This window comes from Hypomesus transpacificus, unplaced genomic scaffold, assembly GCF_021917145.1.
Source record: "Hypomesus transpacificus isolate Combined female unplaced genomic scaffold, fHypTra1 scaffold_409, whole genome shotgun sequence".
NCBI lineage: Eukaryota > Metazoa > Chordata > Actinopteri > Osmeriformes > Osmeridae > Hypomesus > Hypomesus transpacificus.
The window spans coordinates 1-22,433 of NW_025813927.1; the positions used below are offsets into that span (position 1 = coordinate 1).

Below are 22,433 nucleotides of genomic sequence, written 5' to 3' on the forward strand. Positions count from 1 at the left end.
ACCAGGTAGTGTTGTCCTGGCAACGTTCGGCCTTACTGGACTCTGAAGTTGTGAAATGTGAAACAGCAGGTTTAAAAAAAAAAAAGAATAATTGTACTTTAGAAGAAGGAAATACCTGATTTGAGACATTTGATATTTGAGAGACTGTACCTGTACTGGAAGTTAGAACATTATTCATTCCATGTTTCTTTATTTTGTATTTTTTTATTGTTTGTTTGGAATAGCCTTTAAATGTATTTATTTACTGTCACTTAGTGTAAGTATATCTTGTTTGACTGTCTGAAATGGTGATGAACACCCTCCTGGTGCCTCTGCAGGTCCGAGGGCTGCTGAAGGATGCCACACACGTGGTGCTCTGGGCGCAGAGCGCTGAGTTCAGCAACTCTGTGGAGATCCCCATCTCTAGGAAGAGTGGCTTCCTGTTTATACAGACAGACAAACCGCTGTACACCCCTCAACAGTCAGGTGGAGAGAGGGGGGGAGAGAGGAGAGGGGGGAGAGAGAGGGAGGGAGGGGAATGGGGAGGGGGGGGGGGGGAGGGGAATGGGGAGGGGGGGGGAGGGAGGGAGGGGGAGGGGGAGGGGGGGGAGGGGGGGGAGGGGGAGGGGGGGGGAGGGAGAGGGAGAGGAGGGAGAGATTGCTCATGTTTGTATGCATTATAATGCCAGTGATGTATAACCATGCCGTAGTCACTTTATGTCTGTGTTTGTGTGTGTGTGTGTGTGTGTGTGTACAGTGAAGGTCCGGGCCTTCTCCCTGAATGAGGATCTCACCACAGCCAAGCGTAATGTGTTCGTGACCTTCAGGGTGAGTGACCTCTCATAGTTCTCCCCTTCGAGAACGCAGAACACAGAACAGGCTAGAACAGAGCTGTCTCTCTGCAGGATCCAGATGAGGAGATCGTGGAGACGGTGGAGTTGCAGAACAGTCAGGGCATTCCGTCTCTGCAGGACCCTTTCAAAATACCCCTCAAACCCAAGTAAGCTTCACCCTGAGAGGAAGTCCACACTTGTGTTGTAGTACTCACACCGCTCTGGATTTCACTTTTTGAAAGTGTTGGCCTCGTTTCAGAATCGACCGCATTTTTACTCGGTCTTGGACCAGTGGGGATTTTAAAAAAAATGGCCAGTTCTGTCTAATTTCGTCACTTGGGAGTAGCTAGCTAACTCAGAGATGATCTGATAATGTTAGCTTGCACTCCAGCTAACTCAGAGATGATCTGATAATGTTAGCTTGCACTCTAGCTAACTCAGAGATGATCTGATAATGTTAGCTTGCACTCTTACCTAGTCTGCTTGCACTCTTGCCAGCTAAGGAGCCAACTGATGCAGGAGAGAGAAGGATAGAGTGAGAGAGAGTGAGAGAGAGTGAGAGAGAGAGAGAGAGAGAGAGATACAGACAGACAGACAGAACCAGATGTGAAACAGGACAGGTAATCAACACCATGTAGATATTATGTGTTTTTTCCTACATTAAATGTTTCCAGGAACATTGAGGCGACACAGCTTCATTCTCCCAGAGAAGTAGAAGGAGTGTTCCGCAGAGACGTTCTAAGCCATGAGGGGAGAGAAGTGTTGAGAGGGTTATGACTGTTAGGGTAACCTGGGTTGGGTTTGGGGCCAAGTTCAACCAATGTCAAAACAATGTTTATTTATTATTAATTAATTGTTAAATGAATGTATTAATTGTTATCAAGGTAAAATGTGTGATTTAGCAGGGGTTTTTACAGTGCAAGGCACTGTGTCCATGTCACATCCTCATTAAGGCGAAGGTGATTCTGAACCGAGAATCCCAATCCACACGCTGACTGCAGTGGTGTCTGTGTGTGCATTTAGGGTTAGTATAGTGTACTATTTATTGTTATCTGTAATTTAGGAAGTTTTAGTGTTGGGGTTAGTATAGTCGATTATTTATTGCTATCTGTATATTTAGGAAGTTTCACTTATTTAAGCTCAGCATTGATGTAAATTGCGTTCCGTGTACTTATGTTATGTTATGCCAGGTGCTTGCGTTGTCTTGTCTTAAGAATTTCAGTGCCCAGTGTAACCTTGTGTTGTTCTGTGTACCTGACAAATAAAAGACTTGAACTTGAACTTATGTGACGTTGACATGGAATGGCAGGTTTGGCTTGTGGTCTGTGGAGGCCTCGTACGGCCCACCTCTGGTCACCTCGGTCAGAGCTCAGTTCCACATCAAGGAATACGGTGAGTAGCCCGGCGTCATGCCAACGGCCTGGGGGGCTCGGTCTGTTTTCTAACGTGGGCGGGGCCAGGCTAATTGAATAACTGAGGATGCAGCTGTTAAATATCATGTTGTTAGTAAAAGGTGTTAGGGACAGTGGTTGTATAATTTTCATGATTGAATTAGTGATACACACAGTGTATAACATATAATGAAACCTACGCCCCTGCTACAATTAACATGGGGGTCATAGTTTCTATCCTCAGGCTTCAGAACAGAGCAGAGCCAGGGGTCCTGCTCAGTCTGATTGTCCTTTCCCCTGGTCTCAGACCAGGGTCCTGCTCAGTCTGATTGTCCTTTCCCCTGGTCTCAGACCAGGGTCCTGCTCAGTCTGATTGTCCTTTCCCCTGGTCTCAGACCAGGGTCCTGCTCAGTCTGATTGTCCTCTCCCCTGGTCTCAGTTCTACCCAGCATCGCCATCCAGATCCTGCCACACTCAAACTACCTGAGCTACGGGAACGCTGAACAATTCAAAATCAAGGTCATAGGCAGGTGGGTTAGAGGACAGAAGAATGTGTGTGTTTACCATGTGTGTGTGTGTGTGTTTAGCATGTGTGTGTGTGTGTGTTTAGCATGTGTGTGTGTGTGTATGTGTGTGTTTAGCATGTATGTGTGTATGTGTTTACCATGTGTGTGTTTACCGTGTGTGTGTTTACAATGTATATATGTGTGTGTGTGTGTTTACCGTGTGTGTGTGTACCGTGTGTGTGTGTGTGTGACCTGTGCTGCGTTACAGGTACGTCCACGGAGCTCCTGTTTCCGAGGCGATAGTGTACATAAGGTTTGGTTTCGTGGACGGCAAAAACTCTCCAGTAGTCCTGTCCGGGTCTATCAAAAGAACCGAGGTGAGACACGCTCAGTCACGTCTCTCCTCACCCTCAGTCACGTCTCTCCTCACCCTCAGTCACGTCTCTCCTCAGGCTCAGTCACGTCTTTCCTCACCCTCAGTCACGTCTCTCCTCACCCTCAGTCACGTCTCTCCTCAGGCTCAGTCACGTCTCTCCCCACGCTCAGTCACGTCTCTCCTCAGGCTCAGTCACGTCTCTCCTCACGCTCAGTCACGTCTCTCCCCACGCTCAGTCACGTCTCTCCTCAGGCTCAGTCACGTCTCTCCCCACGCTCAGTCACGTCTCTCCTCACGCTCAGTCACGTCTCTCCTCAGGCTCAGTCACGTCTCTCCTCAGGCTCAGTCACGTCTCTCCCCACGCTCAGTCACGTCTCTCCTCAGGCTCAGTCACGTCTCTCCTCACCCTCAGTCACGTCTCTCCTCAGGCTCAGTCACGTCTCTCCCCACGCTCAGTCACGTCTCTCCTCACGCTCAGTCACGTCTCTCCTCAGGCTCAGTCACGTCTCTCCTCACCCTCAGTCACGTCTCTCCTCAGGCTCAGTCACGTCTCTCCTCAGGCTCAGTCACGTCTCTCCCCACGCTCAGTCACGTCTCTCCTCACCCTCAGTCACGTCTCTCCTCACCCTCAGTCACGTCTCTCCCCAGGCTCAGTCACGTCTCTCCCCACGCTCAGTCACGTCTCTCCTCAGGCTCAGTCACGTCTCTCCTCACCCTCAGTCACGTCTCTCCTCACCCTCAGTCACGTCTCTCCTCAGGCTCAGTCACGTCTCTCCTCACGCTCAGTCACGTCTCTCCCCACGCTCAGTCACGTCTCTCCTCACCCTCAGTCACGTCTCTCCTCAGGCTCAGTCACGTCTCTCCTCAGGCTCAGTCACGTCTCTCCTCACCCTCAGTCAAGTCTCTCCTCACGCTCAGTCACGTCTCTCCTCACCCTCAGTCACGTCTCCTCACCCTCAGTCACGTCTCTCCCCACGCTCAGTCACGTCTCTCCTCAGGCTCAGTCACGTCTCTCCTCACCCTCAGTCACGTCTCTCCTCAACCTCAGTCACGTCTCTCCTCAGGCTCAGTCACGTCTCTCCCCACGCTCAGTCACGTCTCTCCTCAGGCTCAGTCACGTCTCTCCTCACGCTCAGTCACGTCTCTCCCCACGCTCAGTCACGTCTCTCCTCAGGCTCAGTCACGTCTCTCCCCACGCTCAGTCACGTCTCTCCTCACGCTCAGTCACGTCTCTCCTCAGGCTCAGTCACGTCTCTCCTCAGGCTCAGTCACGTCTCTCCCCACGCTCAGTCACGTCTCTCCTCAGGCTCAGTCACGTCTCTCCTCACCCTCAGTCACGTCTCTCCTCAGGCTCAGTCACGTCTCTCCCCACGCTCAGTCACGTCTCTCCTCACGCTCAGTCACGTCTCTCCTCAGGCTCAGTCACGTCTCTCCTCACCCTCAGTCACGTCTCTCCTCAGGCTCAGTCACGTCTCTCCTCAGGCTCAGTCACGTCTCTCCCCACGCTCAGTCACGTCTCTCCCCACGCTCAGTCACGTCTCTCCTCAGGCTCAGTCACGTCTCTCCTCACCCTCAGTCACGTCTCTCCTCACCCTCAGTCACGTCTCTCCTCAGGCTCAGTCACGTCTCTCCTCACGCTCAGTCACGTCTCTCCCCACGCTCAGTCACGTCTCTCCTCACCCTCAGTCACGTCTCTCCTCAGGCTCAGTCACGTCTCTCCTCAGGCTCAGTCACGTCTCTCCTCACCCTCAGTCACGTCTCTCCTCACCCTCAGTCACGTCTCCTCGCCCTCAGTCACGTCTCTCCCCACGCTCAGTCACGTCTCTCCTCACCCTCAGTCACGTCTCTCCTCAGGCTCAGTCACGTCTCTCCCCATGCTCAGTCACGTCTCTCCTCACCCTCAGTCACGTCTCTCCTCAGGCTCAGTCACGTCTCTCCTCAGGCTCAGTCACGTCTCTCCCCACGCTCAGTCACGTCTCTCCTCACGCTCAGTCACGTCTCTCCTCAGGCTCAGTCACGTCTCTCCCCACGCTCAGTCACGTCTCTCCTCACGCTCAGTCACGTCTCTCCTTAGGCTCAGTCACGTCTCTCCTCACCCTCAGTCACGTCTCTCCTCAGGCTCAGTCACGTCTCTCCTCAGGCTCAGTCACGTCTCTCCCCACGCTCAGTCACGTCTCTCCTCACCCTCAGTCACGTCTCTCCTCACCCTCAGTCACGTCTCTCCCCAGGCTCAGTCACGTCTCTCCCCACGCTCAGTCACGTCTCTCCTCAGGCTCAGTCACGTCTCTCCTCAGGCTCAGTCACGTCTCTCCTCAGGCTCAGTCACGTCTCTCCTCACCCTCAGTCAAGTCTCTCCTCACGCTCAGTCACGTCTCTCCTCACCCTCAGTCACGTCTCTCCTCACCCTCAGTCACGTCTCTCCCCACGCTCAGTCACGTCTCTCCTCACCCTCAGTCACGTCTCTCCTCAGGCTCAGTCACGTCTCTCCCCACGCTCAGTCACGTCTCTCCCCACGCTCAGTCACGTCTCTCCTCACCCTCAGTCACGTCTCTCCTCAGGCTCAGTCACGTCTCTCCTCACGCTCAGTCACGTCTCTCCTCACCCTTAGTCACGTCTCTCCTCAGGCTCAGTCACGTCTCTCCTCACCCTCAGTCAAGTCTCTCCTCACGCTCAGTCACGTCTCTCCTCACCCTCAGTCACGTCTCTCCTCACCCTCAGTCACGTCTCTCCCCACGCTCAGTCACGTCTCTCCTCACCCTCAGTCACGTCTCTCCTCAGGCTCAGTCACGTCTCTCCCCACGCTCAGTCACGTCTCTCCCCACGCTCAGTCACGTCTCTCCTCACCCTCAGTCACGTCTCTCCTCAGGCTCAGTCACGTCTCTCCTCACGCTCAGTCACGTCTCTCCTCACCCTTAGTCACGTCTCTCCTCAGGCTCAGTCACGTCTCTCCTCACCCTCAGTCACGTCTCTCCTCACCCTCAGTCACGTCTCTCCTCACCCTCAGTCACGTCTCTCCTCACCCTTAGTCACGTCTCTCCTCAGGCTCAGTCACGTCTCACCCTCAGTCACGTCTCTCCTCACCCTCAGTCACGTCTCTCCTCAGGCTCAGTCACGTCTCTCCTCACCCTCAGTCACGTCTCTCCTCAGGCTCAGTCACGTCTCTCCTCACGCTCAGTCACGTCTCTCCCCACGCTCAGTCACGTCTCTCCTCACCCTCAGTCACGTCTCTCCTCAGGCTCAGTCACGTCTCTCCTCAGGCTCAGTCACGTCTCTCCTCACCCTCAGTCAAGTCTCTCCTCACGCTCAGTCACGTCTCTCCTCACCTTCAGTCACGTCTCCTCACCCTCAGTCACGTCTCTCCTCACCCTCAGTCACGTCTCTCCTCAGGCTCAGTCACGTCTCTCCCCATGCTCAGTCACGTCTCTCCTCACCCTCAGTCACGTCTCTCCTCAGGCTCAGTCACGTCTCTCCTCAGGCTCAGTCACGTCTCTCCCCACGCTCAGTCACGTCTCTCCTCACGCTCAGTCACGTCTCTCCTCAGGCTCAGTCACGTCTCTCCCCACGCTCAGTCACGTCTCTCCTCACGCTCAGTCACGTCTCTCCTCAGGCTCAGTCACGTCTCTCCTCACCCTCAGTCACGTCTCTCCTCAGGCTCAGTCACGTCTCTCCTCAGGCTCAGTCACGTCTCTCCTCAGGCTCAGTCACGTCTCTCCCCACGCTCAGTCACGTCTCTCCTCACCCTCAGTCACGTCTCTCCTCAGGCTCAGTCACGTCTCTCCCCAGGCTCAGTCACGTCTCTCCCCACGCTCAGTCACGTCTCTCCTCAGGCTCAGTCACGTCTCTCCTCACCCTCAGTCAAGTCTCTCCTCACCCTCAGTCACGTCTCTCCTCAGGCTCAGTCACGTCTCTCCTCAGGCTCAGTCACGTCTCTCCTCACGCTCAGTCACGTCTCTCCTCAGGCTCAGTCACGTCTCTCCTCAGGCTCAGTCACGTCTCTCCTCACGCTCAGTCACGTCTCTCCTCACCCTCAGTCACGTCTCTCCTCACCCTCAGTCACGTCTCTCCCCAAGCTCAGTCACGTCTCTCCTCACCCTCAGTCACGTCTCTCCTCAGGCTCAGTCACGTCTCTCCCCACGCTCAGTCACGTCTCTCCTCACCCTCAGTCACGTCTCTCCTCAGGCTCAGTCACGTCTCTCCCCACGCTCAGTCACGTCTCTCCCCACGCTCAGTCACGTCTCTCCTCAACCTCAGTCACGTCTCTCCTCAGGCTCAGTCACGTCTCTCTTCACGCTCAGTCACGTCTCTCCTCACCCTCAGTCACGTCTCTCCTCACCCTCAGTCACGTCTCTCCTCACCCTTAGTCACGTCTCTCCCCAGGCTCAGTCACGTCTCACCCTCAGTCACGTCTCTCCTCACCCTCAGTCACGTCTCACCCTCAGTCACGTCTCTCCTCACCCTCAGTCACGTCTCTCCTCAGGCTCAGTCACGTCTCTCCTCACGCTCAGTCACGTCTCTCCTCACCCTCAGTCACGTCTCTCCCCACGCTCAGTCACGTCTCTCCTCAGGCTCAGTCACGTCTCTCCTCACCCTCAGTCACGTCTCTCCTCACCCTCAGTCACGTCTCTCCTCAGGCTCAGTCACGTCTCTCCCCAGGCTCAGTCACGTCTGCCTTTGAGGGCGGTGTCTAAACAAAGTTTCTGCCTCTCAGTTGCAGATCGACGGGACGCAGGAAGCGACACTCGACGTGAAAAGTGTCTTGGCTCGCCAGGAGCATCCGCTGACCCTGGAGCAGATGTTTGGAAAACACTTCTATGTTGCAGTCAGCATGATGGAAAGAACCGGTAAGTCACCGACCCCACACAGCACCAGCTCTGACGTCTGCCTCTAAACTGGAACATGACAACACACCCGCCTCCCCCCGCCTCAGGTGGTCTCTCCCAGGAAGCTGAGTTGACAACCGTGAAGTTTGTGAAGTCTCCATACACCATGAAGCTGCTGGCCACACCGCTCTTCATCAAACCCCTGCTGCCGTACACAATCAGGGTAGGACATCATCAGCATCATCGGGCTTCAGTAACGGGGCGTAGCTGAGCTGAACCTTTCTTAAAGTGGAATGGACACATGAGCTGTTCTGGGTGTGGGACACATGAGCTGTTCTGGGTGTGGGACATGACCTGCACACATGTCATGAAGGAGAAGGATGTTCAGTAGACAGACCTGGAGGGTAGGGTTGGCATAGATATGTCCTAGTGATCTGGTGTGGTTCTGGTGTGATTCTGGTGTAGATGCTGGTGCTGGATCCTCTGGGTGAGCCGGTGACCCGGTTACCTGTCAAACTGCTGGAAGCCATGGCAACCCTTGTCTCCATGGACACAGAGAGGCTGGACTGCGCCCAGCAGGACAGGAAGACGGGCTCTGATGGCGTGGCGTACTTCATATGTAACTGGCCGGCCAACACCCTCACCGCCAAGATCAACGTGAGTACTCTCCTGGTCTCTCATCTCTCCTGGTCTCCCATCTCTCCTGGTCTCCCATTTCTCCTGATCTCCCATTTCTCCTGGTCTCCCATTTCTCCTGGTCTCCCATCTCTCCTGGTCTCCCATCTCTCCTGGTCTCCCATCTCTCCTGGTCTCCCATCTGCTGGACAGGCCTCGCTCCTACCCAGAGACCTCAGGATTAGCCGTCGCTGGCCTCTGCAGATATTGATATATTACATTTTGTTTTGAATTCCAAAGATTTCAAACATTTACCTGGGTTTACATGTAGATCTTAATGTCATTAATATATAATTATTGAAGATGTAAACTTAATTGAGATATGTTTTCATAAGCACATTGAAATCACACCTACCAACCCCCAAAAACTACCATATTGCCGAAAACAAATAAATAAACTGCACAGGGGAGACGACATCTCTCGTCATCATAGGAACTGACTTTTGATTTCAGTTCAAGACGGACGACCGTTACCTGCCCCTTCAGAGCCAGGCTGAGTTTGTTCTGGACGCCAAGGTGTACAACTCTCCCAAGAAACGCTACCTCTACATTAGTGTCCCCCCCAACCTGAACACCCTGGAGGTCGGGACAGAGGCCAACATCAATGTGGTGTTCAGTGTTGCCCCCTTCCTGAACATCAAGAGCACCAGCTTCCTGGTGAGTAAAACACCTCAGCTCACCATGTTTGATACAGTGTTTATAGTGCTCTCAGTGTATATAGGTTATAATGCTGTCTACATGCACTGTTTGTCCGTGGCTTTGGATACAAATCAAGCAAACCTATAATATGTAACAAACACCCATCACACAAACCATGAGGTGTCCTCCCTCTCTCGGGGTTCCAGGTGATTTCTAACGGCCGTGTGGAGGCATCCCACACGCAGCCGCACTCCGGGGGCTCGTTCCAGACCCTGAGGTTCCAGGTGACCCCTCGGATGGTGCCCTCCATCCGCCTGCTGGTCTACTACATCCTGCACGGCGAGGGAGCCACAGAGCTGGTGGCAGACTCTGTGTGGCTGGGGGTTAAGGCTAGCTGCATGAACGACCTCAAGGTTAGCTTAGCTTAGCACCTAGCGTCTAGCTTGTGGTCATAACCCTAACAGGACCGTGGGGCTGTGTCTAGCTTGTGGTCATAACCCTAACAGGACCGTGGCCTAGAGTTGTGTCTAGCTTGGTGACCTGGAACTGGCCACTGACCCACCGTCCATGTTTGTGTGTTTGGTTAAAAGCCTCTCCTGATTGGATGAGGTGTTCCACCTAAGCTGCCAGGTTCCTGGTGTGTGTGTGTTTCCCAGGCTGACCTGTCCTACGTGGCCAGGGACGCAGCACGGCCCGGCTCCAGCGTCAGGCTGCAGGTGAGGACGGGGACCGAGGCCCTGGTGGCGCTGTCGGCCACGGACACGGCCCTACAGGCCCTCCGCTCCACCCGGGTCAACCCCATGGCCAAGGTGAGGCCCGCTAACCCCGCCCGTCTGCGCTGCACACAGAAATCAAACTGATGTGATGTGCATTAGATTCGGATGACGCTGTATCGCATCAGAGGGACTCAAACTGTCAAAGCTAGCTTTCTGCTGCCCGCTAGATAAATCAAACGTGGCATTAACGATAGCTTCGGTGATGGTGAACCCTGTTCAGCGAATCTCATGAAGGTTGAGATACATCTAGAGTTTAACCAAGAGCCTCTGAGATTGCTCCTGACCCCTGTGTTTAGGTGCTCCGCCACATTGAGAAGAGTGACCCAGGCTGTGGAGGAGGCGGGGGTAAAGACATCGCAGACGTCTTCCGTCTGGCTGGTCTCACCTTCATGACCAACGCTAACGCTAAAGCCATCCCATCACACGGTACGTGCAGTACCACTCCTGGCCTCTCACAGCAGTATCACACGGTACGTGCAGTTCCACTCCTGGCCTCTCACAGCAGTATCACACGGTACGTGCAGTACCACTCCTGGCCTCTCATCAAATACAGGTCATGATATAGATATATTTTTTTATGGAATTTGTCTGTCCCCTCTTGACCCCCACCCGACCTGTCTGTCCCCTCTTGACCCCCACCTGACCTGTCTGTCCCCTCTTGACCCCCACGTGACCTGTCTGTCCCCTCTTATCTTCAGAGGATGTCTGTCAGGAGCTGGTCCGAGCCAAGCGGTCGCTTACCTTCGAGGAGAAGAGAGACAAATGTAGGTCCACTGTCGGCCATCCGTACCGTACCACAACACGCTGACAACAAACAGCAAATGTCTACGAGTCACGTGACCCTGTACCGTGGTGTTTACCTGCCTCTTGCCTCTGCCGGGCGTGATCTCCACAGCTAAGCTGTACCTGGCGTACACTGCCTTCTGCTGGGCAGGCCTGAAACACAGCCCGGTTTACGTCCAATGTTCCGACCGCGTCAAGGTCCTCCCCAAGGAGGGCCACAGTGTGTACAAACATCTGTCTGTGCAGAGGGCCAGGGAGGTCTTTGTGGAGTGCTGTGAGTTTGCTAAACACCAACCAGACACGGAGCTGTGGAATGCGAGGAGCGGTGAGTTTCTGTGGCTTCAACGGGCTGCTGTGACTTAGTCACTGTGGGGGCTGTGTGGGGGTCTTGCTTCACTTAAAAGCAGTTTTACAGTTTCAATTTCCAGAAAATAGCAATGTCCTGCTATGGCTGATAACTCCAGCTGTGTGTGCATGTGTGTGTGTGTGTGTAGAGTTCGACACAGTGTTTGAAGACACTCCCAAGTATGTGAGAAGCTTTTTCCCAGAGAGTTGGCTGTTTGAGGTCCATGTCGCTAGGTAAGGACGAAACACACACAAACACACACAAAGACACACATACATACACACCATGGACCTACCTGACTTGTCGGTATCTCCCTCCCTCCCTCCCTCCCCAGGGCAGGGGAGCTGACTCTACCTGTCAAGCTGCCAGACTCTCTGACCACATGGGAGATCTCAGCAGTGGCCATGTTTGCCAACGGTACAATGATGTCATATCCTCACTTAATGTTATGTCATATCCTGTCCACTCCCTGTCTCCTCCTCCCCTCCTGGTCTCAGTGAGGTGGTCTGTGGTTCAGCTGTGTCTTAAAGATAGGTCTGAACTCAAGGCTGTTCACCAGAAAATAGATCACAGTCGCCACCTAGTAGCAGGTTGTGGTACTGCAACCCTACAGGGCTTCAACACTGTGACTTTTTTCCTAAAGTGTAGTGTTCTCCCTCTTCCCATCAAACTACCCCAAACCCCCTCCCCTGCCCCCTGCCCCCTCTCCCCCTGTCCCCTGCCCCCTCCCCTGCCCCCTCTCCCCCTGTCCCCTCCCCCTGCCCCCTGCCCCCTCCCCTGCCCCCTCTCCCCCTGCCCCCTCCCCCTGCCCCTTCTCCCCCTGCCCCCTCTCCCTGCCCCCTGTCCCCAGGTCTCTGTGTGGCAGAGCCCACACAGATCTCGGTCACCCAGCCGGTGAGTCTGGATGTGCCCCTGCCCTACTCCATGGTGCGGGGGGAACAGATCCAGCTCAGTGGCTCCGTCTACAACCAGCTGATGAGCGACCTGCAGGTCAGCACCCATGACCCCTGACCCCTGAGACTAGACCCAGCCCAGAGAGAGAGAGACAGAGAGAGAGGGGGAGAGAGGGAGAGAGAGACAGAGAGAGAGACAGAGAGAGAGACAGAGAGAGAGACAGAGAGAGAGACACAGAGAGAGACAGAGAGAGACAGAGAGAGACAGAGAGAGACAGAGAGAGACAGAGAGGGAGAGAGGGAGAGAGGGAGAGAGGGAGAGAGGGAGAGAGGGAGAGAGGGAGAGAGACGGGGCGAGAGAGAGACAAAAACAGAGAGGGAAGCAGAGGAGAGCAGGCCCCTTCACCCTGTCTTGTGTCTCTGCTTGCTGTCTCGGTCAGTTCTGCGTGACTCTGACGGCAGGCCCAGGCGTGTGTCTCTACCAGGGCCACAGAGAGGACGAGGACGGCCTCTGGACCACCAAGTGCACCATGTCCACCCTGAAGCAAGACTCTGTCCATCCAGTCACCTTCACCCTGCTGGCGTTTGAAAGCGGAAGACATCAGCTCACCTTCACCTTGAAGACCTCCCAGGGTGTCCTGGACACAGTACAGAAGACTCTCTATGTCAAGGTCTGCTCTCAGTCCAGCACCAGGACCAAATTATTATGTTTTTATTTAATATATATCATTTATTTGTGTGTTTTTCCCCTTCACTCAATGATTGTGTGGAAAGGTGATCATGGCAGAGATTGGATCCTTCTGAGAAATATTATTAAAATGATAACTTGTGAAATATTATGATTGTTTTTGTTACGATCCCCCAGCCTGAAGGAGTCTTGATGGAGAAGTTGGAAGTAAAGAACCTAGACCCCAAAGGCCTTTACGGTAGGTGTTGGAGCGCTAACACGACCCCTGGTCAAGTGGGATCAAAGCGTTATTATTAAAGTGTTGAGAAGCACCGAGGGTTCCACAGCTTCAGCAGCAATCGCAGGGAAACTGCCTCAATACCTTTACACTGAGGGGGATTTGATGCTTTTGAGATCTTACTGGCTACATAAACATCTCTGACAGGGGTTTTTGCATCTCCTGTAATCCTGTTGCTGTTGTTTGTGGTTGTGTTGTTGTGTGCTGTGTGTTGTGTCTTTAGGGAGTTCCATCTGGTCAGTCCAGATGAAGTACTGGGTCCCTCAGCAGGTGGTCCCCTACACCTTGGTGGACAGACAGCTGATCATATCAGGTACTTTATGACAGGTACTGATTTATCACACACACACACACACACACAGGGGGGACCGGATTTAAACCTCTAACCCAGGGGTCTCCAACCCTGTACCTAGAGAGCTATCTGCCTGTTGGTTTATGCTTCAACCACAACACTAATTAGTTGATCAGCCAGCTGATTATTAGAATCAGGTGTGCTCGATTCATGTTGGAGGAGAACCCTATATGCAGGTAGCTGTCTAGGAACAGGGCATGAGAACCCTACAGGCAGGTAGCTGTCTAGGAACAGGGCAGGAGAACCCTGCTGTAACCCCTGTGGTCGGCCTTGCAGGAGAGGTACTGGGGGAGATACTGGCCATCGTGGCGAAGCCCGAGGGACTGGAGGAGCTGCTGAACGTCCCGTGGGGGTCTGGGCTGATGGATGTGCTCAGGGTCACACCATACTACTACGTGTTCCACTTCCTGGAGAAGCTGGGTCGCTGGGGGAACATGGACCCCCGTGAACCCATCAGCCCAGGGAACATCAAGATGAAGATGAAGGAGGGTGGGGGAGACAAGCTTTTAGTTTGGCCTCTGTTTCACTCCTGGTTCTCTCTCTCTCGGTCTCTCTCTCTCGGTCTCTCTCTCTCTCTCTATATCTGTCTCTCTCTCTCTCTCTCTCTCTCTCTCTCTCTGTCTCTCTGTCTCTCTCTCGGTCTCTCTGTCTGTCTGTCTCTCTCTCTGTCTCTCTCTCGGTCTCTCTGTCTGTCTGTCTCTCTCTCTCTCTCTCTCTCTCTCTCTCTCTCTCTCTCTCTCTCTCTGTCTCTCTCTCTCTGTCTCTCTTTATCTCTCAGATGTTTATCTAAAATCAGAAAGTGAAAATACTGACCTGCCTCCTTTCTCCTCCCTTGTGCCTCCTGCCTCCTAAAGGCATCATGAGCGTCAAGTCTTTCAGGAATCGAGACGGGAGCTACAGCATGTGGAAGCACAAGGGATCCAGCACTTTGTGAGTTACCCTGTCAGTCTCTCTGTCTGTCTGTCTGTCTGTCTGTCTGTCTGTCTGTCTGTCTGTCTGTCTGTCTGTCTGTCTGTCTGTCTGTCTGTCTGTCTCTGCCCGCTTCCTTACCTGTCTGTCTGTCTTCCCCCCTGCCTGTCTGTCTGCCTGTCTTGCAGGGTGACATCTCAGGTGATGAAGACCATGGGCCAGGTGGCAAGCTACGTAGACTTCGGCTCAGAGGACTATGACTCCATGTCCACAACCCTGTTCTGGCTGGTGGACAAAGCACAAGCTGTGGACGGCTCATTCGTGGAGGACTCTGTTGACACCAAGTTTACTGTAGGTGACCCCCTGCATCTGGGAAGCACACACACACACATACACACCACACGCACACACACACACACAGATCCATACGTCTCGCTAAGAAGGCTGTACATTATTTACGTTACTTAGGTATGATGTGTGTGTGTATGATGTGTGTGTGTGTGTGTGTGTGTATGATGTGTGTATGGTGTGTGTGTGTGTGCTGGGGCCCCCTCCATGCAGGATGTGAAACAGGGCAGTGCTGAGTTCCGGATCCTCATTACCTCCTTTGTCATGATCGGGATGAAGACGGTCACGGAATTGAACAACAGGAAGCTGCACCTGAAGGTTGAAACAGTTTGAGGTCTTCTCTTCAGACACAAGTCATGTTTCCAAACAGTCCAAACCCAACAGCCAACAGCAGAATGTTTGCTGTTTGTTGAACATTGTTGGTGTGTGTTGAACAGGCCTTCACTGGCCGGTGAAACGATGTCACAACATTGTCACAACCTTTCACCCCTTTCAGGACTTTTCTGATAGTCTGAAGCGTGCTGCAGACTATGTTTCCCAGAATGCAAAAGGGGTCAAGAGCGTCTATGTGAGAGCGGTGGCCACCTACGCCCTCCTGCTGCAGGATCTAAGGAACCCAGTAGCAAACATCCTGTACCAGGATCTGGAGAAGTCCGCCAGGGAGAAAGGTCCTGATGACCTGATGTCTGTCTGTCCTCCTGTCTGTCTGTCTGTCTGTCCTCCCTGTCCTCCTGTCTGTCTGTCTGTCCTCCTGTCTGTCCTCCTTTCTGTCCTGTCTGTCCTTCTGTCTGTCCTCCTGTCTGTCTGTCTGTCTTGTTTCCTTTGTTCAGACAGAACCTGTGTTGCTCACAAGAGGCAAAAAACAAAGAGAGAAATATTCTGCCATAGTAATTGTATGAATATGTGCGTGATGCAGGGAACCCAGCTGATGTGAGGTACTGGCAGGAGAGTGTGAAGGTGGTGGGTGAGCAGCTTCCTCCCCAGACGGTGGAGATCACCAGCTACGCCCTGCTGAGCTCCCTGCTGAAGAACAAGATGAGCTACGCCCTGCCGGTAGTCAGGTGGCTGACAGAGGAACAGTACTATGGAGGCTTCCAGTCTGCACAGGTGGGTCTCACTGGCCCATGCGTGCACACACACACACACACACACACACACACACACACACACACGCTACATCAGAATCTTTATCTTATACTTCTTTACCTCTCCTCCTCCTCCCTCCCTCCCTCCCTCCCTCCCTCCCTCCCTCCCTCCCTCCCTCCCTCCCTCCCTCCCTCCCTTCCTTCCTCCTCCTCCCCTCCTCTCCTCCTCCTCCCCTCCTCTCTCCTCCTCCTCCTCCTCTCTCCTCCTCCTCCTCCCCTCCTCTCTCCTCCTCCTCCTCCCCTCCTCTCTCCTCCCCTCCTCCTCTCCTCCTCCTCCTCCCCTCCTCTCTCCTCCTCCTCCCCTCCTCTCTCCTCCCCTCCTCTCTCCTCCCCCCTCCCCCCTCCTCCCTCCTCCCTCCTCCCTCCTCCCTCCTCCTCCTCTTCCTCCACTCATCCCTCCTCCTCTCCTCCCCCAGGACATGATGATGGCACTGGGGGCTCTGACCCAGTACACTCTACAGGCAGAGAGCAGCAGGCTGGACATGAAGGTGGATGTTTCCTACAGACAGGGGAGAGACCTACCCCAGGTCACGCTCACACAGAAGATACCAGTAGCCCGGCCCATCCAGGTGAGACTAGGACCCGTAGCATCCATCCCCACGCACCAAACCATGTTTTCAAACGCTCCTTTAAAGAAAACACTGTCTTGTGTCTGTGTGCTTTTGCCAGTTGACGGAGGAAAAAGATGTTAAAGTTTCCATTGGAGGCGGTACTGGGTTCTCTAAGGTCAAAGTAAGCTGGTTTTCCTAGCTACATCATCTGCATCTGCATCTTAGCAGATGCTTTTTTTCCTACGCAGTGGACAGTACAGGGGGTCTTGAACCTGTAACCTCTTCATTAGCAGTCTCTAACCACTGAGCTATACCCTCCTCTGTACATGACACAGCCAGGATTGGAGTCAAATCAGTTTCAGTAATAATGTCCATCAGTAAACTTGATGTCGTATTCAGCCACAATACCAGCTCCCCTCTTCTCCCCTCCTCTCCTCTGATCCCAGTTGAGGACCGTGTATTACAAACTGACAGACAAAAGTGAGAACTGCAACTTTGACTTGTCCATAAGTGTGACAGCACCTGATCCAGACTCCCACGGTAAGACCATCCTGGTCTCTATTCTTCCTTTAGTGACTGGAGTAGTAACTGTGCACATCTGTCTTCAGATTACATTATTATTATTATTATTTCTGTAGTGACTGGAGTAGTAACTGTGCACATCTGTCTTCAGATTACATGAGGGAAAGCCCTCGCATCGTCGCCTGTGCTAAGTGAGCAGCCTTCAGTGGAAATACTGAATTTATTATGTATCTACCTGTTGATCAAGATACCATGAGATGTGTGTGTGTCTGTGTGTCTGTGTGTCTGCCTGTGTGTGTGTTTAAAGGTACAAACCCGAGTCAGAGGAGTCTCTTCAAACTGTGATGGAGATCCAGCTACCCACGGGAGTAGAGCCCTCTACCGAGGATCTGGACTATGTAACTACCCCTCCTACCCCAAACTACCCCCCCTGCCCCACACTACCCCTCCTGCCCCACACTACCCCCCCTGCCCCACATTACCCCCCCCCCCTCCTGCCCCACACTAGCCCCCCTCCTACCCCACACTACCCCCTCTGCGCCACACTACCCCCCCCTGCCCCACACCATTCCCTCCTGCCCCACATTACCCCCCCTGCGCCACACTACCCCCCGCCCTGCCCCACACTACCCCCCCCTCCTGGCCCACACTACCCACCCCTCCTGCCCCACACTACCCCCCCTGCCCCACACTACCCCTCCTGCCCCACACTACCCCCCCCTACCCCACCCTGACCCTCCTCATCCTCTCCTCAGCTCCAGAACAGTCTGGAGGCGGTGATGGACGATTACCAGATCAGTGGAGACCTGCTCACCATCCAGCTCTCTTCTGTGAGTTACTCATTCCCGCCATCTATGTTATCTTATTTATTTATACTACATTTGAAAACATTTCATTCAAGGTTTTTATCCAAAGCAACTAATGATAATGGCGTGTGGAAGCGACAGCAGATCAATGATCAGAAGAGCACAGTTCTAACTGTGTTTTGGTGGTTAGAGTCAGAGAACGTTTTGTATTTACCAGACACAAAAAGTAACAACTATCCAACATGGTATTAAGTATGAATTCAATGAATGTGTGTGTGCGTTTGTCTCTGTGTGTGTCTGTCTATGTGTGTGTGTGTGTCTGTCTGTGTGTGTGTGTGTCCCGTGTAGGTGCCTTCCACTGATTTCACCTGCGTAGGATTCAGGTTCCAGCAGAGCTTCCAGATGGGCATGGCCTCAGACTGCTTCTTCAGAGTCTACGAGATACGGGCAAGAAGTAGGCCTCCCTTCCCTGCCTCACGCCATGCCTCACCCCTGCCTCACTCCATGCCTCCCCCCTGCCTCACCCCCTGCCTCCCCCTGCCTCGCCTCCACACCTACTGAATCACTGCCTGCCTGGTGGAGGGAGGGGGAGAAGAGAGAATGAAGGAGGGAGGGACTAAGGGGTGAGGGAGGAAGGAGGGATGGGAGGGAGGAAAAAGAGAGGGTTGAGGGAGAGAGATTAGGAGGGAGAGAAAGAGAGGATGAGGTAGGAGGAAGTGGAGATGAGGAGGGAGAGAAAGAGAGGATGAGGTAGGAGGAAGTGGAGATGAGGAGGGAGAGAAAGGAATGGATGAGCTAGGAGGAAGTGGAGATTAGGAGGGAGAGAAAGAGAGGATGAGGTAGGAGGAAGTGGAGGAGGGAGAGATAGAGAGGATGAGGTAGGAGGAAGTGGAGGAGGGAGAGATAGAGAGGATGAGGTAGGAGGAAGTGGAGGAGGGAGAGATAGAGAGGATGAGGTAGGAGGAAGTGGAGGAGGGAGAGATAGAGAGGATGAGGTAGGAGGGATGAGGAGGGAGAGAAAGAGAGGATAAGGTAGGAGGAAGTGGAGGAGGGAGAGATAGAGAGGATGAGGTAGGAGGGATGAGGAGGGAGAGAAAGAGAGGATGAGGTAGGAGGAAGGAGGGATGAGGAGGTGGGGTGTAACATGCCTCTCTACTGCCCCCCAGAGGCAGTGTGTTCCAGGATGTTCTCTCCTCTGGTGGAGACCAAGCTGCAGCGCCTCTGTGTGGGAGAGCAGTGTCGCTGCCTGTCAGGTAGGTAGAGTCCCATCACGGTGCACTGCACTGCTGGTGCAGTGTGGAAGCATGTCTGGAGCACTGCTGGTGCAGTGCAGAAGCATGTCTGGAGCACTGCTGGTGCAGTGCAGAAGCATGTCTGGAGCACTGCTGGTGCAGTGCGGAAGCATGTCTGGAGCACTGCTGGTGCAGTGTGGGAGCATGTCTGGAGCACTGCTGGTGCAGTGTGGGAGCATGTCTGGAGCATTGCTGGTGCAGTGTAGAAGCATGTCTGGAGCACAGCTGGTGCAGTGTGGGAGCATGTCTGGAGCACTGCTGGTGCAGTGTGGGAGCATGTCTGGAGCACTGCTGGTGCAGTGCGGGAGCATGTCTGGAGCACTACTGGTGCAGTGCGGAAGCATGTCTGGAGCACTGCTGGTGCAGTGTGGGAGCATGTCTGGAGCACTGCTGGTGCAGTGTGGGAGCATGTCTGGAGCACTGCTGGTGCAGTGTGGGAGCATGTCTGGAGCGTATGGCTGAAGGAGGCACCTGTGTGTGTCCTGCAGTGGAGTGCAGCTCCTTCAGGAATGACGTGAGCAGAGCGGTCACTGTGGAACAGCGCCTGAAGGAGACCTGCCAACCTGCCATCAAATACGGTAGCAACACCACACACACACTCCATACACACTTCATACACACCACACACACACTCCATACACACTCCATACACACTCCATACACACTTCATACACACTTCCTACACTCACCACACACACACTCCATACACACATCATAAACACAGCACTTCTACAATCAGTATTGTCAGATATTTCCAACAAGCCTGTGTATTGTGTGTGTGTGTGTATTGTGTGTGTGTGTATTGTGTATTGTGTGTGTGTGTGTATTGTGTGTGTGTGTGTGTGCCAACAGCCCTCAAGGTGCAGATAAAGTCCACTGCCACAGAAGGAGACTTTATCATTTATGTTGCAACGGTGTTGGAGCCCATGATCAGGGGTAAGGATGGACCCTGTCTGCTTGCCTGCCTGCCTGCCTGCCTGCCTGCCTGCCTGCCTGCCTGCCTGCCTGCCTGCCTGCCTGCCTGCCTGCCTGCCTGCCTGCCTGCCTGTCTGCCTGCCTGTCTGCCTGTCTGTCTGCCTGTCTGCCTGTCTGCTTGTCTGTCTGTCTATCTGCCTGTCTATCTGCCTGTCTGTCTATCTATCTGCCTGTCTGTCTATCTGCCTGTCTGTCTGCCTGTCTGTCTGCCTGTCTGTCTGCCTAGCTGCATGACTGCCTGTCTGTCTGCCTGTCTGTCTGTTGGTCAACCTGTCTGTCTGTCTGCCTGTCTATTGGTCCTGGCAGAGGAGAAGGAGAATGTAGCTAAAGACCTTGAGGTGGAGTTCATCAAGAAGACCACGTGTGATGGTGTGGACCTGAAGCCTGGAGAGGTGTACCTCACCCTGGTGTCTGACAAACTCAAGATACCTGTGGATGAGCGTTACAAGTGAGTGTGTGTGACTGCATGTGTGTAACTGTGCAATGCTCTAAGCACTGAGCTGTGAATTGCTGTGCTTGACCCTGCTTCATCTGTCGACTACAGATACAGATTCATATTGGATTCGAAGACAACAGTGGAAAAATGGCCAACTGGTTGCACAGAAAGTCCCTGTTCTGATTTTGTGAAGGTGCTGGATGATTATGAATACACCTTAACTTTCGATGGCTGTTCTTAACAAACAGTAGGAATGCAATGGAGGATTTTATTTCCAGTAAATGGTCAATAAATGATAAATAAAATGTGTGAATTGTGTCATCTCCTTCCCAATTGTAGCAATTTGTACTTTTTGACTTTTTTGTAAAAAGTATAGGGAGTAGGGCCTACAAAGTTTCATCAATAAAGTTTTAACGATGTTGTGTGGACCGTCTATTCAATATAGCTTAATTGGAGAAAAGAATCTTGGTATGATATTGTAGCGATATTATGTCAGTTGGATATAGTACAGTTAACGTGTACAGATAGCTTTGTTAACATCTTTGTGGTTTGTTATGTATATTGTAGTCGTATATTACGTAAATATTGGCATATTGTTGCGCTAACCTAAGTTAGCAGGACCCTGGAGAGCTCCGGTGATGCCAACTCTCTCGAGCGTGGCCCACACTTCATTGGTTCAATCGAGAACGAGTCCCACCCCGTGTCTGGTTGATCATTGGCAGCAGCAGCTGTCAATCAAAAGGATTCCCTGCTACCTGCAGCAGAGCCGACGCTGTACAAGACGCCGTTCAAGACCGGGGATCAACAGTAAGGACGCTGCCCGGTCGGAAAGGCGTTCGAGAAGGTGTATTCGGTCCACGGTTAAAACATGTCTGTCCACTGTCCTCGGGCTGTATATTAAGGTAAGAGGCAGTACCATAAAGTAGCGTCAACTGCTCAATATTCTGCTGTACAAGAATCTACTGTAGAGTCAATCCTGCAAGCTAATCAACACGCTCCGCTAGCTAACCAGAGAAGCTTTACCAGCGAAGCTAGCGCTAACTGAGCTTGTGGATGCTTTGCTGTATTCTCTCAATAACAACAGACAAGTTAAGCTGTTTGCTTCCCGCTTGCGAACTCCAAGCTGACAATGACAACCCGTATGGTTCCGTCCCCGTGTGGGGTTGGTCCGCCTGTAACGCATATGTGTTGCTGCTTGAGACATTCACTCCAGTACAGAACCAGAAGGATATCTTCCCGTTGATTGAACTGGTCTCTAAAGACACGTGATGTGACCACAAGTTACCCTGGACCTGTTGCTTCGTGAAGATAGGTGTCACCAGTCCATCAATGAGGCAATACAAACACGCGTGTAGACCCTGTGTAAATTGTTCAACTGTAAAATCAAAGTACAGGAAAGCATTAGTCAACAGTCCTTCGCGTGACTAGCTAGAACCGTGACAAACCTACAATATTAAACACAACCCTGGTTGTACTGTCATTGAACGATAGTCCGACCAAATATCAACTTTCAGTCCACCTTGGGAATCCATGACCCCAGCAAACAGCACTGAGACCTTATACCAAACGAGACTATTCAATGGATAGAATGTCTGCCAACTCGACAATTGTCACGATGTCCTATGTAGGCCTATATCTTTGACTATTACGTAAAACGGCTTCGCTCCTATATAGTCGAGTATCATGTTTCTGCGTATGCTTGAATAATAACGGGTTTTCCCCTGTCTTTGATGCCCCATCAGTCGGGTCACATTAAACGTATCGCTCCGTTTTTCTCTCCTTGATAAAGAGCTCTTTGAAGTGCGAGAATAGATTACCGGGACACAATGCAACGGAAATGGTTCTCTTAACGGGTCGCAGAAAGCAACGGGCCAACTGCTCGCTTCTCGCCTGGTTCGGTACGTGTTCGGTTAGAACCGGGAACGGCGAGGGCCAACACGGTGCAGGAAGCTTCTCTCCAATGGAAGAGTGATCTGTTTTGCCACTGTGATCGGTGCTGGGCAGTCATGAGTGTACGGGACGCCTATACGCTACTGTGTGTGTGTGTGTGTGGTTACAAGGGTCTGCTGCTGAATGAACGAAATGTCGAATGTATTGAGTTCTAGAAGCATAACT

At 52.8% G+C, this 22,433-nt stretch overlaps 1 protein-coding gene across 1 annotated transcript; it reads left to right on the top strand.

Annotated features, from left to right (window-relative positions):
• The first annotated feature begins 284 nt into the window (after positions 1–284).
• On the top strand, positions 285–20,740 carry c5 (complement component 5). Its single transcript, XM_047016554.1, has 39 exons — positions 285–465; positions 737–807; positions 885–979; positions 2,122–2,204; positions 2,643–2,733; positions 2,978–3,086; positions 7,794–7,926; positions 8,013–8,128; positions 8,371–8,562; positions 9,034–9,237; positions 9,426–9,632; positions 9,876–10,028; positions 10,292–10,421; positions 10,694–10,759; positions 10,891–11,103; positions 11,273–11,357; positions 11,459–11,541; positions 11,975–12,114; positions 12,458–12,688; positions 12,883–12,943; positions 13,206–13,295; positions 13,611–13,823; positions 14,189–14,264; positions 14,432–14,594; positions 14,805–14,909; positions 15,088–15,259; positions 15,508–15,698; positions 16,153–16,305; positions 16,406–16,468; positions 16,734–16,827; positions 16,961–17,000; positions 17,117–17,207; positions 17,565–17,639; positions 17,964–18,069; positions 18,782–18,868; positions 19,396–19,485; positions 19,760–19,843; positions 20,189–20,330; positions 20,427–20,740. Exons 1-39 carry the CDS (start codon positions 285–287, stop codon positions 20,557–20,559), a joined length of 4,812 nt encoding a protein of 1,603 aa, XP_046872510.1. The 3' UTR covers positions 20,560–20,740.
• The last annotated feature ends 1,693 nt before the right edge of the window (positions 20,741–22,433 follow it).

Bases quoted from the DNA above. Each gene is read 5' to 3' on its own strand.
- c5 (XM_047016554.1), top strand. From the start codon at position 285: ATGGTGATGAACACCCTCCTGGTGCCTCTGCAGGTCCGAGGGCTGCTG. The intron at 2,734-2,977 runs GTGGGTTAGAGG...GCTGCGTTACAG, and splicing joins AAAATCAAGGTCATAGGCAG to GTACGTCCACGGAGCTCCTG. The intron at 13,824-14,188 runs GTGGGGGAGACA...TGCCTCCTAAAG, and splicing joins CAAGATGAAGATGAAGGAGG to GCATCATGAGCGTCAAGTCT.